The sequence below is a fragment of the Ambystoma mexicanum genome, chromosome 7q (assembly GCF_040938575.1).
Source record: "Ambystoma mexicanum isolate Mex_15411 chromosome 7q, UKY_AmexF1_1, whole genome shotgun sequence".
NCBI classification, from domain to species: domain Eukaryota; kingdom Metazoa; phylum Chordata; class Amphibia; order Caudata; family Ambystomatidae; genus Ambystoma; species Ambystoma mexicanum.
In genome coordinates this window covers 835,342,263-835,357,598 of record NC_090941.1, presented here as the reverse complement: position 1 = coordinate 835,357,598, position 15,336 = coordinate 835,342,263, and the positions used below count along the sequence as shown (strand labels likewise).

At 45.4% G+C, this 15,336-nt stretch overlaps 1 protein-coding gene across 4 annotated transcripts in view; it reads left to right on the top strand.

Annotated features, from left to right (window-relative positions):
• Positions 1 to 15,336, top strand: part of CEP57 (centrosomal protein 57) — a 1,562,635-nt gene that overhangs the window by 661,729 nt on the left and 885,570 nt on the right. For all 4 annotated transcript variants that reach the window (XM_069639189.1, XM_069639191.1, XM_069639190.1 and 1 more), the window contains one exon: positions 5,371 to 5,492. In XM_069639189.1, the coding sequence (XP_069495290.1) occupies positions 5,371 to 5,492 (122 nt within the window). The remainder of the gene's footprint in view (positions 1 to 5,370; positions 5,493 to 15,336) is intronic.

Sequence of the window (15,336 nt, the reverse complement as noted above, 5' to 3'; positions counted from 1 at the left end):
CTTTGGCTCCCGACGGAGAAATCCTTACATATCAACGTCCTGGAGCTCCGTGCAGTGTTTTGGGCCCTCAGGTCCTTCCTTCCGTCCCTCAAGGGCAAGGTGGTGAGGATCTTCACTGACAACACCACCACCATGTTTTACATCAGGAAACAGGGCGGAACCAGGTCCCCAGCACTGTCCAAGGAGGCGCAGGACCTGTGGCATTGGGCAGTCGCCCAAGGGATGTTTCTGGTGCCCTTTCATCTGGCAGGGATAAAAAACACCATCGCCGACTCACTCAGCAGGGAGCTGCGCTCGTGCCACGAGTGGGAACTACGGCAGGATCTAGTGGATCGCCTCTTCCGACGGTGGGGCACACCCCAGATCGACCTGTTCGCGACGGCGACGAACTCCGAGTGCCGGAGGTTCGCCAGCAGGTTTCCCCAGGCGAGGAGCATGGGCGATGCTTTCTCGTTCCCCTGGGAGGGCCTGTTCCTCTACGCGTTCCCTCCTTTGCCACTGCTAATCCGGCTCGTCAACCAGCTCAAGAGGTCACGGTGCAGGATGATCCTCGTTGCACCTGCGTGGCCGAGGCAGATATGGTTCCCGGACCTTCTGGACTTGTCAACGTCCCCGCCAATCAAGCTGCCGGTGGACGCGGATCTGCTCTCCAGGGAAGGAGGCGCCATCCTCCACCACGACCCGAAATCGCTGAACTTGCAGGCCTGGCTCCTGCAGCGCTAGAGTTTGGAGGATACGACATACCGGCCGACTGCAGAGAGGTTCTTGCAAAGGCCAGGGCATCCTCGACTCTTAAATGCTACGGACACAAATGGAAGAGGTTCTCTGTCTGGTGCCACGCACAGAAGATTAACCCTCTACGGATTACGGCTCCCCAGGTACTGCCGTACCTGCTGACGCTGGCCAAAGCTGGACTGGCACACGCGTCCATCAAGATTCATCTTGCTGCGATCTCCCGATACACCAGAACCACGGGCCGGACGTCCCTGTGGTCTCATCGTCTGGTGAAAGAGTTCATGAAGGGACTGTTCAGATCGTTCCCGCCGGTGAAGGCGCCGGCCCCGGCGTGGGAGCTCAACGCGGTGCTGACCAAGCTCATGGGACCTCCGTTCGAGCCTCTGCACTCGGCCCCGTTGAAGTTTCTGTCGTGGAAAACAGCGTTTCTTGTGGCCATCACCTCCGCACGACGGGTGGGAGAGATCCAGGCCCTTTCCTGCAAGGCCCCGTACTTGACTTTTCACGACACGAGGGTAGTGCTCAGGACGCACCCCTCCTTCATGCCCAAGGTACCGTCGGACTTCCATCTCAACGAACCCTTGGTGTTGCCTGTGTTCTTCCCGTCACCTTCGTCGCCGGCTGAGAGGACTTTGCACTCGCTGGATGTGGCTAGAGCGCTGAAGTTCTACGTGGACCGCACAAAGTGTTTTCGGAAGACGTCACAACTCTTTGTGAACTTTGGACCTGTCAATCAGGGGAAGGCTCTCTCGAAGGCTTCCATTTCCAGATGGCTCTCCGGCTGTATCATGTACTGTCATCGGTTGGCAAACCGACCGCTGCCTGGCCGTCCGAGAGCCCATTCCACCAGAGCGATCGCAGCTACCACGGCGTTCCTTTCTGGTGTGCCCCTGCTGGACATATGCAGGGCTGCTACGTGGAGGTCGACGCACACCTTCACGAAATTCTACTGCGTCGATCGGGATTCCAGGGAGGAGTCCAGGGTCGGCCAAGCAGTGCTGCGCAATCTGTTCGCCTGAGGTGAGCCTGGTGAGGAGGTAAGATGCTTAATGTTGAGTTTGATGTAATGCTTAATGTTGAGCCTTTGCCACCTCCCGTGGTTGTGCATGTGTGTACTGCTATGTATTCTTTATTCATGAGCATGTGAATCCATGCCAGACCCCATGCTGGAGAAGGAACAAGTTACTTACCTGTAACTGTTGTTCTCCAGCATGGGTCTGGCATGGATTCACATGCGAACCCTCCCGCCTACCCCTCTGCGGCTCTTCACTTGGTCATACTGCCACTTCACGTGCTTCCAAATCTGAAGATGGCTGCCAGAGGCGGTGCTTAGGTAGAGGGCAGTCATTGGCTGTGGTCAGTATGACGCAGAGACCAGTGATTGGTTATTACTACGAAAGACAGATCAGAAACGAAACTGATACTGGTTTTTTCTTTACCAAGGATTCCCAGCCTGACGACGGGGAATATTCATGAGCATGTGAATCCATGCCAGACCCATGCTGGAGAACAACAGTTACAGGTAAGTAACTTGTTCCATATCAACCTTTTGGAGCTGAGGGCAATCAGACTAGCGCTGAAGGCCTTCCTGCCATCTGTCAGGGAAAGAATGTCCTGATAATGACGGACAACACAGTGGCCATGCACTACCTAAACAAAAGAGGAGGTGTGGGGTCACTACCCCTGTGCAGAGAGGCAATGCAGCTCTGGTATTGGGCAATTCAAGAGGGAATCTCTTTAACGGCAATTCATCTAGCCGGGGAAGAGAATATGACGGCAGATGCTCTGAGCAGGCAGAGCACAGTGCCCCACGAATGGGAATTGGCTCAGGAAGTCATTCAAGAGATCTTCGCCCTTTGGGGAACCCCTCAGATAGACCTATTCGCAACCAGTACCAACCGAATATGCGAAAGGTATTGCTCAAGGGAATTTCCCCTGAGAGGAGCCCTGGGTGACGCGTTCATGGTGGATTGGAATTTCCCACTATTGTATGCGTTCCCTCCGATTCCCGTCATTCCTCAGGTCACCAGGAGGCTGAGACGCTTCGGGAACCGCATGATCCTAATTGCTCCGGATTGAGCCTGGAGAACACGGTATCCGGACCTTCTAGATATGTCCATCTGTCCTCCAGTACGTCTTCCTCAGAGGAGGAACCTTCTCTCTCAAATGGAAGGTCAGGTTCTCCACCCAGAGGTCAGAACACTCAACCTTCATGCTTGGTATCTGAAAGACTGAGATACAGGGATTGGAGCCTTCCAGATGATGATATGGAGGTGTTGCTTTCGGCAAGAAGGCCAGCAACAAAGTCTCTGTACCATTGCCGTTGGAAAAAGTTTTGCAACTGGTGCAGGGAAAAGAATGTCGATCCTTTTCTATGTTCTATTCCGGAAGTACTATCTTTCCTTCTGACCCTAGCACATAGAGGTCTGAATATCGGAACAATAAAAGGTTACCTTGCAGCGCTTTCCATCTTCAAGTGCTCATCGGAAGAATGCTCCTACTTCAAAATTCCTTTGATTACACAATTCATAAAAGGTCTCACTAATGTGTTTCCTCCTCACCCATTTCAAGTACCGATTTGGGATCTAAATTTGGTATTAAAATTCTTAATGTGTGCCCCTTTTGAGCCTATGCACACGTGTCCATTAAGATTATTAACATGGAAAACAGCATTTTTAGTTGCTCTAACATCAGCAAGAAGAGTGAGCGAATTGCAGGCACTATCTTCTGGGCCACCCTGTACTGTGTTCCATAAGGACAGAGTTGTGTTGAGGGTTAAACCATCATTTTTACCAAAGGTAATATCTGATTTTCATTTAAATCAGAAATTTTTTTACCCTCATTCTATCCTCCACCTCATCCTTCTAAGGAGGAAGAAAGACTACACAGACTGGGCCCAAAAAGAGCTTTGAGCTTTTACATCTCTAGGCTTTCTAGACTTAGAGTGGACAACCAGTTGTTTATAGGCTACACTCGAAGAAAGCTGGTAATCAATCAGTAACAAAACAAACAATTTCTCACTGGATCGTGCTTTGCATTTCAGAATGCTACAGACTAGCACAAAAAGACCCACCTGACGGGTTAAGAGCTCATTCCACCAGAGGCATCGCCTCTTCTACAGCCCTTCAAAGAGGTGTCACTATAAGGTCCATTTGCGAATCAGCAACTTGGTCTTCACTTCACACCTTCTCAAAATTCTATAACCTGGATGCTTCCCAGTCTAGGGAGCTAACTTTTGGAAAAGCAGTGCTTTGCTCTGCCATCTAAGGGCATTTAAAAAAAATCTGACCCCTCCTCCAGAGGAGCTATGCAAAAAATACTGCTTTGGGAGCCTATCGAAGATGAGGAATACGTTGGAGGACACAATCCATTCGAAGAACAAGTTACTTCTTACCTGGTAACGGTCTTTCGATTGGATGTTCCTCCAACGTATTCCTCATCGCCCTCCCAACATTACCCCTCTGTAGATTTTTTCCGGGTTATTGCCATCTCAAATCTCGCAAGGCTGATACCTGTATGCCGGCACAATATACACAATCCAAGATCACAGACACGAAAGAGGGGAAAAACAGAACTGAGGCCAACGAGCGCCGCGCGTGCTACTTATACACCCGATGACGTCTCCCTTGAGGGAATCCCTCGAGGGACTATCGACTCGACGACATCGACGCACGGCGCCCTCTGCCGACAAAATTTCCGAAGAGCAGTAAAGCTGGATGGAATACATCTAAGATGAGGAATACGTTGGAGGAACATCCAATCGAAAGAACGTTACCAGGTAATAAGTAACTTGTTCTTCTTTGGGATAACATCAAGTTATGTGATCTCTATGAAATTTAAGATGACCCTATGAACACCGAATGCCAAATTCATCATAGTTAACCGGGGCATTGGCTCTCATATATATTAGCAGTATAGCATTTTCTACACGCTCGACTAGCTGATAATACTCTATTTTTCTAATTCTATTCATTATACAATGCTCTGTGGCCTGGTCAGTGTTCAACAAATCTCCTTATAAAACCACAGATTCTACAAAGGCTGTATTAATCCTGGGAAGCAGCAATCACTGTATTTTCCAAGTAAGTCAAGCTGATAAGAACATTGTGCATTACACTCTGAGGCACAGCAATGCTGTCCATCTTCCAGGTCTGTTTTAAGACCCATTTTTTTCTGTTTGGCTTTTCCTTCTTGACGTTCATAGTATATGCCTATTTTATTATGTTTGTACAATGTGCAGTTGCTCCCTGGGGATTGTTGTAAAGCTAAGAAATCAACAAGGATTATTATGAGGAATACATCTTAGTGACATTGCGTTTCAGCTGCAGGCAGCGCTTTTCAAGGGAGGTCACTATTCGGCTCCAAGCACCTGTACTATGGAATTTCTTTATCAAACAAAGTGCTGACACTAATCAACAGCCCATTACTTAAACTGGTACACTACCACCACTTCAATATGCAGTGTATCGATAGCAAGTATTAGTTTGGGCAAATTATTCACAGCATCCATAATCCCAGTTGTAATTCTTGGAGGAGTTGGAAGGCTCTTAATGAAAATGCATAAGTTTTACAAAAACATTACTTTTATATTTCTCAGTGTCTTCTCATTGATGATTTTGTAATATTTATTTTTAGATTTATTATCCCAATTGTCTGATGCAGAGTCTCGGTGCGCCCTTTTAGAAAAACAGCTGGAATACATGAGGAACTTGGTACGGAAAGCAGAGAGTGATAGAACATCCGTTTTGGAGAAACAGGTAACTTAATTCAGATCACTGTTTTTTTGATGCAGCCCTGAGGGGCTTAGATGGCCTACACACAGTTTCAACCTCATGTATATTTCTAGAGCCTTTAAACGTCAGTCTGCCAGTAGGTCTAACCATAAAGAATTTTGTATCGATCCTAGAGCAGTGGTCTTCAAACTGCGAGGCTGGCCCCCCTGCAAGGGGCGGGAGGGGCGCAAAGGATGTCCAGGGAGAAAGGGATTAAGATGACTGCTTTCAATAGAAAATATAAGCAGTAGAAAATATGCTTCTATTTTAAAGAGCCCTGTGCCCACTGGACATTCTTTGGACCACCTACTGAGGGGTGGGGTACAACCCCCTAGGTGGGGGCCCAAAACAATATTTCTACTCACGAGTGCTGGGTGGTGCTCGGTATGAAAAGGTTTTAATACCACTGATCTAGAGCAATTACCACTTGGCTGTCTAGCTGCTTATGACACCCATTATTATAGTTACTTTAACTACGGGTTCACTGTCTTTTAAGTTTCAGTGGTGCGGCCAAAGATAAAATGTTAATCGAAGCTGAACAAACCTTGATTTCTCTTGAGCTATTCCTGGACAACACATGGTGGAGACAGTTTCATGCACACAAAACATCCATAACATATGCATTCATTTGTATTTATTTTATTGGACATTTGTATGGTGCATATAAACAAGGCTCCACAAGGCAAAAGGGAGATGGGGAGTCATAGGGAAATAAAACAGTAACGGTCATACTAGAACTTGTGACATTCTTACAGTTTAAGTGCAGAGCTAAAAAGTGCAGGGGAGGGTGGAAGTTGGGGCGGGGCTGGGATGGAGGAAGGGGGACAGAGGTGAAGTGCTGGAGTGGGTGGCCCAGGGGACTGAGCAAGTGCCGAGGAGAGCCTTGAAGAGCAAGTGCCAGGGGAAAAGGGGTAAAGGGAAGAGTGCGATGGACCAGGAAGGACCAGAATCAGGCTAGTCCAAGAAGGGTGGCTGATTACATTTGCTGGTTAGAGATGCTGGGGTAGACTGGTCGAGGAGGGCCTGGCCTCATTAAGGCTAATAAGGGACCATGCACCAGTCGCAGCAGCCGAGGGACATTAGCACAGTAAGGGAGATTTTATTTTTAGATTGTTTCATGGGTTCTAGAAGATCAGTTGTTAAGGAATAAAATGTATTCTGCTTCTACAGTTTTCTTGTGTTACATGGAGTCTTGCATTATGTATAACCTCCTTTTATTTTTTTTGTCAATTGAAACTCAGCAACTAAATAGACAAGAAACATAATTGATGATCTTTGTAATGGTCCCTCTAGTATTTAAGAGCCCAGTACAGGGAATATTGGCCATCTTTCCTGTTATAATAAGATAGATCAACATGTCCTCCAATAGCCAAAATAACCCGTAACTTAGTGGTCTGGCTAGAGCCAGGCTTTACCTTAGTCTATAAAAGCACACTAACTAGCAGCTGCTTTATTCAACTGAAAACCCTTACTAGGATCCGGAAGCATTTTATTTTTTCTGTCAAAGTCCAGTTAAATAATGTATTTCTGGGCCGTCACCTTGACTACTGCAACTCAATTTGTTTGGGTTTGCTTAAAAAGGCCCTGGCCAAACTCCAATATATTCAGAATGTAATTGCTAGTTTATATTCAGCCTGAGGCACCATTATCATATCTCCTTGGTCCTTTGTGATCTCCATTTTCTTCCAGTTGCGAAACAAGTGGATTTCAAAGTTCTTAGTTTGATGCATAAAACTTTCAATCATAAAGGGTCTTCATTCACCAGGAGTCGCTTGACACACTGCATGCCAAACAGACAGTAAAGCTCATCCTCTGCTTATTTACTGCCAGTCCCCAGATATAAATACCAAAAATGGGGCAGGGTAAGGTAGCAAGATTATAGAATACCCTGCCATTATCCTTGAAGATCATAACTTACTCAGGAAAAAGCTCAAAATGTTCCCTAGGTAAAGACTTATTGTTCTACTGAATCTGTTATATTTCTGTTAGCGGTTTTACTAACTATTCTGCGCCTTGATGCCCATATGGTGGCAATGTTTGGCACTATGAATACATCTACATCTATTATCGCAACACATCCACACCTTTCACTTGCCTTTCTTCTGCTGCTTTACCTACCTTAGGGTTTTGGCGCTTCCTTTCTTTCTCCTTGCCTTGGTTGAGCTTCTCCTGTGATGTTGGTAGTGCCATCCCACTTGCAGGCACCTGCTCCTCTTTTGTTCGGTGGGTACAGCAGCATGTTCCCTCCACATGTTTGCTAATACCATCCCTTTTGTCACAAAGCTTGCAGGGCCATAAGGTCGCTATCGCGGCATGGTCTGCCACTTTGCATGTTTCTCCGTCCATAGCAATGGAAAAACGCCCCAATGTGGCTGGTTTTCTCCTTCACACTACCACAAGTCTGGTCCTTGGGAAGGTCATTGCTCTTTTAAGCCTTTTTTGGGTTGCGTGTTAGGTATGTGGTGCCCGTTGTATCCCTGGCCATTGTTATCCAAAAACAGAGAAAAATTAGGGGATGTTGAAAGAGACAAATCCTGTAGTCGGCCGAGGTAGTCGGGCAATGGTATTCACATTGATGGGACAGCTGTTGAGTTTCTTCCCGCCCTGCAGACAATGAAACTGGGAAAAATAGGTCTTTCTGGATAAGGGAAGCAAGATGATAGCGAATATACTGAACTAATCCACCCAGTTAAGGCTATTATTAAATTAAGTAGCTGTTCCTGGCATAACAAATGCCATTCAAGCATATCTTAAAGGTCAATATCATTTGGTAATTCATAGGGTCTCTTATGTCCCCCTTCCTAAATATCAAAATTACCAATGATCGCTTCCAGGAAGGTTCCTGTGACTTATTAATGGTCATTGAAAAGGTTAAACATATAGGTAACTGTTTTCTTTTGAATTTGAAAGGTATATTTGTATCGGATGGAAGCAGAGGTATGCGCGGAATAGTATCCAAGTTCCATCGATTACACATGTCTCTATGATGTGTCTTTGTAGACGCGTAATTGTCAACTTTGTTCCATTGCCTAGTCCCCATGATGGAATATGCTTGTGTAGTAGCAAAATGACAGCACCTACTTCAGTTTTAGCTCGTGAGGAGACATTCATCCTACAGCGTTTTGATCTTTAGAGACTGAAAGGTTGAGCCGGTAATTATCTGTTTATTGATACTACAACCGCCGTGCCCTGTGTCAAGAGAAGTAGGGGTGGCAAGAAGTAACTTGAAATTATTTCGAATGTCCTACAGCGTTTCGCTCTGTTTGTTAAAATGATAGCTGTTGTTGAATTGGAGATGTACTTTGCCATTTGGACAGCAGAGAGCAACATAACACTGAGAAATTGCATCAGCTGAGTACGGAAACATACCTAAGCATATATATGTTTCTGAGGCTTGTGGAATCTGCTTAGATCACATGCTGTGCATAGGCCGACATCTACTGGAAGCTGCAGAGTATTACAGTTGTTTTTGAAATTCGAAAAGGGATGTCGGCAGGGCGTGCCAGTAATACTATCCCTAGTGTGATGTCCACTGTACCCATGGTCCTTCACGTGTCGTGGTGCCTCAGATTGTTTTATTCCGCCATCGTAGACGGATGCAAAATCAGGGATTTCTGATTTCGGCATAACGCCATTGATTAATCAAATTCGAGTTTGTTTACTCTTCCTATCCTTTATTTCGCTCACCAACTATCGATAACCTGCGACGGCGGTGAAGAAAACGACCGTCGAATAAGACTCCCATCGACGGCTCCTTTCAGCCTTGGAGAGCAGCTTCGGGCTTCAGCCCACAAAGTAGGGATAGAGGGGGGAGGACATTGGAGAATGTATTTACCCCTTTTCATACATTATCTTCGCCTAGCTGCCATTTCATTTAATTACGCATAGAACCCCTTGCAAGTTCTGCCCAAGTTGCAACGAAAAATTCCCCTGGATCGACAAGCACCTGGTGTGCAATCTTTGCCTCCCACAAGATCACGTCGAGCGGAACTGTCGAGCCTGCAAGCTCTTTTAACCTAAGACGTTAAAGGACCGTTTAACGAAGCGCTGGGCCCACCACGCCGTGCAGGCCGAGGCCACCATGGACATGGAGGGAACCTACAGCGATGGCAGCAACGCCGCATTTTCAGATGGCAAAGGCGTGCAAGCCCCTAACCCCAAAAGACAGGCAGATGGCTCTGTTACAGGGACAACCCCCAGTTACTTCAGCGCTCACACTGCCCGACCACTAAACACACAGCCAAGGGCCGTGACTCGACGCATTTGTCGACCAAGAGCTCACACACGACGTCTAGGGATAGGTCTACAGAATCCCTGTCCTCTGGGAACTCAAGGGCCTGATAGCTGCATGACAGGCCCCGACTTTCGAAAGACAGCACAGACGTTGTGCCTAAACCCGTTCCCAAACGTCCCCCATCGGCTGACAAGACGTTGGGTCACTCCACAGCCGAAGTTCGACATGCCGCGTCGAAGACGGCAAAAAGCTCGAAACAGTTGGGAATAGCCCACCTGGTTAAAGAACTTACTGAAGGGGAAGGAGTCCAAGAAGCACTTTTCTAAGACCCTTCATGAGGAAAGTTCCCCTACAACACCCAGGGAGAGGGATTCCCATCCACACAAGGAAAGGGATTCAAATTACCAGGAAGAGGAATCCTTGTCAGCAGCCCTAAAAAAAACTACGGACAGCCCTCAGCTCAGCTCCCTGTACAGTGCTTGGTAATTTTTGCACCTCAAGGTCAGGCTTTTCCACTAGGCCCTATGTCCATTCCAAGTTCGGCCCAATGGACGTGTGAGAACATTGATGGAGTCATGAGAAGGATGACCTTTGTGGCAAATTCATTTGAAAAGAACCCAGATTCTTTCCAAAACTTTCAAATCACCCCTCCCACTGCAGCTGCCTCTAGTTCTCAAACCTCTGCAGATGCCCCTACTTCTCAGCCCCCTCCTAAAATATCTTGTCCTGATAACCTGGCTGTACCATTCCAGCAGGACCCACCCTTCATTGATGTGTGTGACCCAGATACTGACACTGAAGACATGTATATAGCTCAGCAGGACGGAGAACAGGACTATAGCGATGACGATGAGGAGGAAGATATGTATAACATAGCCCTCCCGTCACCCATGACCCTCCCCAGTGGCAGATTCGCCAATAGACAACCAGCCACTACAAAACGACATGCTCATCAAGGCAGCTGTGCATTATCAGATTAAAACACAGGAAACTCAACAAGGACAGGACTTTGTTGAGGACATTTTAGGGAATAGGAAAGCAGTCGGGCAGTTCATTCCCATCATGCAATCTATCCAGAGGAGGATCCAGCCTTCTCTGGAGACACCCAACCTGACGCGGGCAGTTAATCCATGCATCGAGAAGCTCTTCTGCGCTGATCCCACAGATCCTCTATATCCGGGGATTGCTCAAACCAAACTGTCTTGTAGTTAAACCAATAAAAAATAGAGCAGGGACACCCTTAGCCTCTTCAGAGGCACCACCGGACAAGGAAAGTAAGAAGCTATACACTATGGGTCGGAAAGTAGCTTCTTCGGCTGCCTTTCAAGCGAGAATCGTGAACAATACCACGCTTCTGCCATATATGGGATGAGGTGTCCACATTATTGTCTTAAGCTCCTGAACCCATTAATACTCAATTGGCCCTGGTAGCGTCAGAAGGCAGAGCAGTTTCTAGCTGCATTCTGAAAACTAATTAAGACACTGCTTTATTGTAGAAGGAACAATTATTAAGTGACATGCGTGGCTACACCAGTCTAGCTTCAAGCAAGAGACTCAAGCTACGCTTCTTAATATGCCTATTGAGCCCAACGTCCTCTTCGGAAAGGTTGTTGAGTACGTCCTGGAATCCGCTAAGGAGGAATATGACACCTTAAAGTCCTTGGGCCAGCTTACAAATAAAACCCACAGGCCAAAGAGGTAATAATAATTTTCGTCGCTTTCGCAGACAAAATTCACAGAGGGGTTCATGCTACAATCAAAATCTGGGATCGTCCTGGGGTAATAATCAAGACCAGGCCTCACTAGTTTACCAGAGGGGACAGCGCCAATCTCGGCGCCGGGGGAGTTCCTCCACTTCTAGAGGTGGAGCCACACCTCCAAAATTGTGATTACCCGCTTCAGGTGCCCTACCATCCCTCTCCAGTAGGAGGGCGTATTTCAAACTTCACTCACGCATGGGAGGGAATCCCCTCAGACAAATGGGTGCTATCCACCGTGGCGGGCGGTTATTGTGTGGAACTAATCCAGCGACCCCGGAACCATCCCCTGTGTCAAAAAACTCACTCGAAGGAAGAACAACACCTCCCTCTCGAGGAAATCGCAACACTGCTCCCAAAGGATGCCATAGAAGTCGTCCCGGCAAACCAGGTAAACAAGGGTATTTATTCAACCTACTTCATTGTGCCAAAAAAAATCTAACGATGCGCCCAGTATTAGACCTGCACCCTGCAAACACCTATGTCAAGCCACAAAAGTTCTGCATGACTATGCTACAAGAAGTAATCCCCCTGCTAAAGCAAGGGGACTACATGAAAACATTGGCTCTGAAAGAAGAAAATATTCTTCCCCTTTCGAGCCCCATAGGGCTCAATGGGAATGAGGAAGCCGGATGCACCGGCACCATTCGTGAATGGTGCCGGTGCATCCAACATGCTCTGCTCGCGGGTGCCAAGTCAGACCAGGCGGGCGAAAAGACCCCTGCGAGCAGAACTTGTAATTTGACGGTCCATTAGTAACCGTGCTGGTAGCTTACCGGCGCCATTACTACTGGACGGGCAAACTTTTATAATGAGGCCCACTGCCTTTCACCCCAAGAGCTCACTCCACAAGGAGCTACTCCGGCTTTTATTGCGAATGTCCCCTTAGACAGCATTTGCAAAGCAGCTACATGGAGCTCAATACACGCTTTCGCTACTGCATTGACTCCTATTCCAAGACAGGTACACAGGTGGGACAAGTGGTTCTAAAACATCTGTTTGCCAATGAACCTTCTCACAACACACCACCTTCTCCTAACATTGCTCGCTAATCTATGCACATCATGTGATATAAGCAGATTCCACAGGCCTCAGAAGGGATACATTACTCACCGTAATCTTATTTCTGATGCTTGTATCTGCTTAGATTCACATGCGCCCACCCAGAGAAGGTGCATGGATGCTTTATGAGCTTGTCTGATACGTATCTGCTTTGATACACCTGTACTCGCGCTACACTTCATGGTACCTTATGTCAGAAACAAAGCAATCTGAGGGACCTCGACGCGTGAAGGACCATGGGTAAAGTGGACGTCACTCTAGGGATAGTATTACTGGCACGCCATGTCCACGTCCCTTTTCGAATTTTGAAAACAACTACTGTAATACTCTTCAGCTTCCACTAGATGTCCGCCTATGCACAGCATGTGAATCTAAGCAGATACAAGCATCAGAAATAAGATTACCATGAGTAATGTATTATATATATATAGATAATTAAGCCCAGCGATATGCCATATGAAGAAATACTTTGCTCTAATTTCTTTAATGAGGCGATTAAGAGAGTTTTTCACATAAGCCGAGTCAGCGTCATTTGAATATAATGGTGTCCTCAGTGAGGCAAGCTCCTTCAATATTTACTCTATATGCTGATCAAGTATCAAGTATAACTATTAACATCCCTTGCTTATTGACACTCAACTCCTGTTATTTCAAACCCATTCACCATTGATCGTCCGATTATTATAGCATGTCCTTGAGCTTATTTCCACCCTTTAATTATCAATGCAAAACACATCCATCTTCAAATTCAAAGAGATATCTAGTCAATCAAAAAGGGTTTCATATGTATTATAGAATTCTAAATCTGTCTCATGATAGCCAAAGTCACACTTAATAGTCCTCTTTTGAGGCAAACGATTTTGCATTCATATTGCCATGTTGTGATATGTTGCGAGACATATACGATAATCGCAATATTTCATAAAGGTGTTGTCGCTAAATCACAAACCAAAATCCTAAAGATAAATGGGTTTATTGCTGCACCTGGCATTTAATTTATACAAATGTTATCCTCATTTATTGAAATTATTAATAATTGTATTAATTAAATTCTCCATACATAGGTTCTTAAATGCTCATCTTAATTATGTTATGTTCATTCATAATGGCATCAAATCATAGTTTTCATCAAAGCTTGAATATCTCAGTAGTGCTTCTCATAATTTGCATCAGATCATAGATGTTCTCATATTTGTCTCACCAAATCACAAATCTCATGAATGCCTCAATGCCTTTGCTTCTACACGTGTTTCACCACATTAATGCTGTGGGTCCTCAGGGGGTTATGACAATTTTTTCTTGTGACTGTAATTGTATTTAAAAAATGTAAAATAAAAATAAACAGAACGAGAAATAGGAACACATTATAAGCCATTTTTGATTTTCAATCTACAATTATTGAGCTGTTTGTTAACTCTTTGGTCTTGTTTTGATGGTCTACTCACCATATTAAATTCATTGTAATTCCTAGATTGTCTATATCTTCTTATAGTACCAATTAATACTCTCTGAAAAATAACCAAGAACTACTTGTAACCACTAGATATTTGTTTCTTATCAACTTATAGGGATGCTAGCCGAGAGCATATTTTACCTTGTAATGTAGATTTCTGGATGTGATAGTCCAGTATAAAATGGAACTCCACAGCACACGATCTGCGTGGATTCGGTGTTCTAAAACAAATGGTGGATATTAGTTACTTATGTTTATTACCTCATCGTGTGCACGTTCTGCCGTGATAATGTCCCTGTGCCCGCTGCGACCATGTTTACAAGTACAATTGTACTGTTCTGATGACTGAGTGTTGCATGTTGGCATGGGCCATCATTAAACAGAAACATTCATTGTTCTTCAAGCTCTGTGTACAGTGCTTGGTAATTAATGTAATTTGAACACACATTATTGCTATTGGGTAATGAAAATGGTTGTATTTTAAGTAGTGCTTATACTTCTATTCTTTATATCAATTACTATGGAGTCCATGTTGGTTTCTTTAAATTGTCCTAAATTAATCACGACCTGACTATATACTTATAGTGCATATTATTTCAATTTTTGCACAGTTCAAACTAACATTCAATCGCAAGTTATATTCCAGTTAACAGAATTGAAAATAAAATTAGAAGTACACATTTACAGTAACTCTATAATTAAGTTGTATTATAGGTAGGTGTAAAGCTCATTGCCCCGTTTTAAACCAGACTGGCAAATGTCCATAATACTTATTTATTTGGCCTCCTTTTGACGTAATAGGTGTTATCTATTACCACCCCTGGGTGGTAGTTCCATTGTTTGCAAACCTGCAAATGTTAAAGTATCCACTGGTGTGTTCAGATGTTCAAAATGATAATGGGCTGTCATGGGATATTTTAAGTCCTTGGTTTTTAATGACTCTTAAATTATCAATTATTTGGATTTTGAGGTGTTGCACAGTACTCCCAATGTACCACTTGTCACATCGACAATGAATACCATAAATGACAAATTTAGTGTCGTAGTGTTGCGGATGCCCCCCTCTCTAACTTCCCCACCTACACCGACGGAAGTACCACGCCCATGTACCCCTTCTCTGAAAACCTTCGAAGGTGGAAATCGGCTTCACTTAGCCACCTTGAATGCTCGCTCTGCTGTCAAGCACTCCTCTGATGTCTCGCTCTTACCGAGATGTGGTTCAGTGCCTAATCTGCCACTGCTTTGACACTCTCTTTCGCAAGGGCTACAAATTCCTATCCAAACCCAACTGGTCCGGAGGTGGAGTGGCCCTGATTTTCCCTG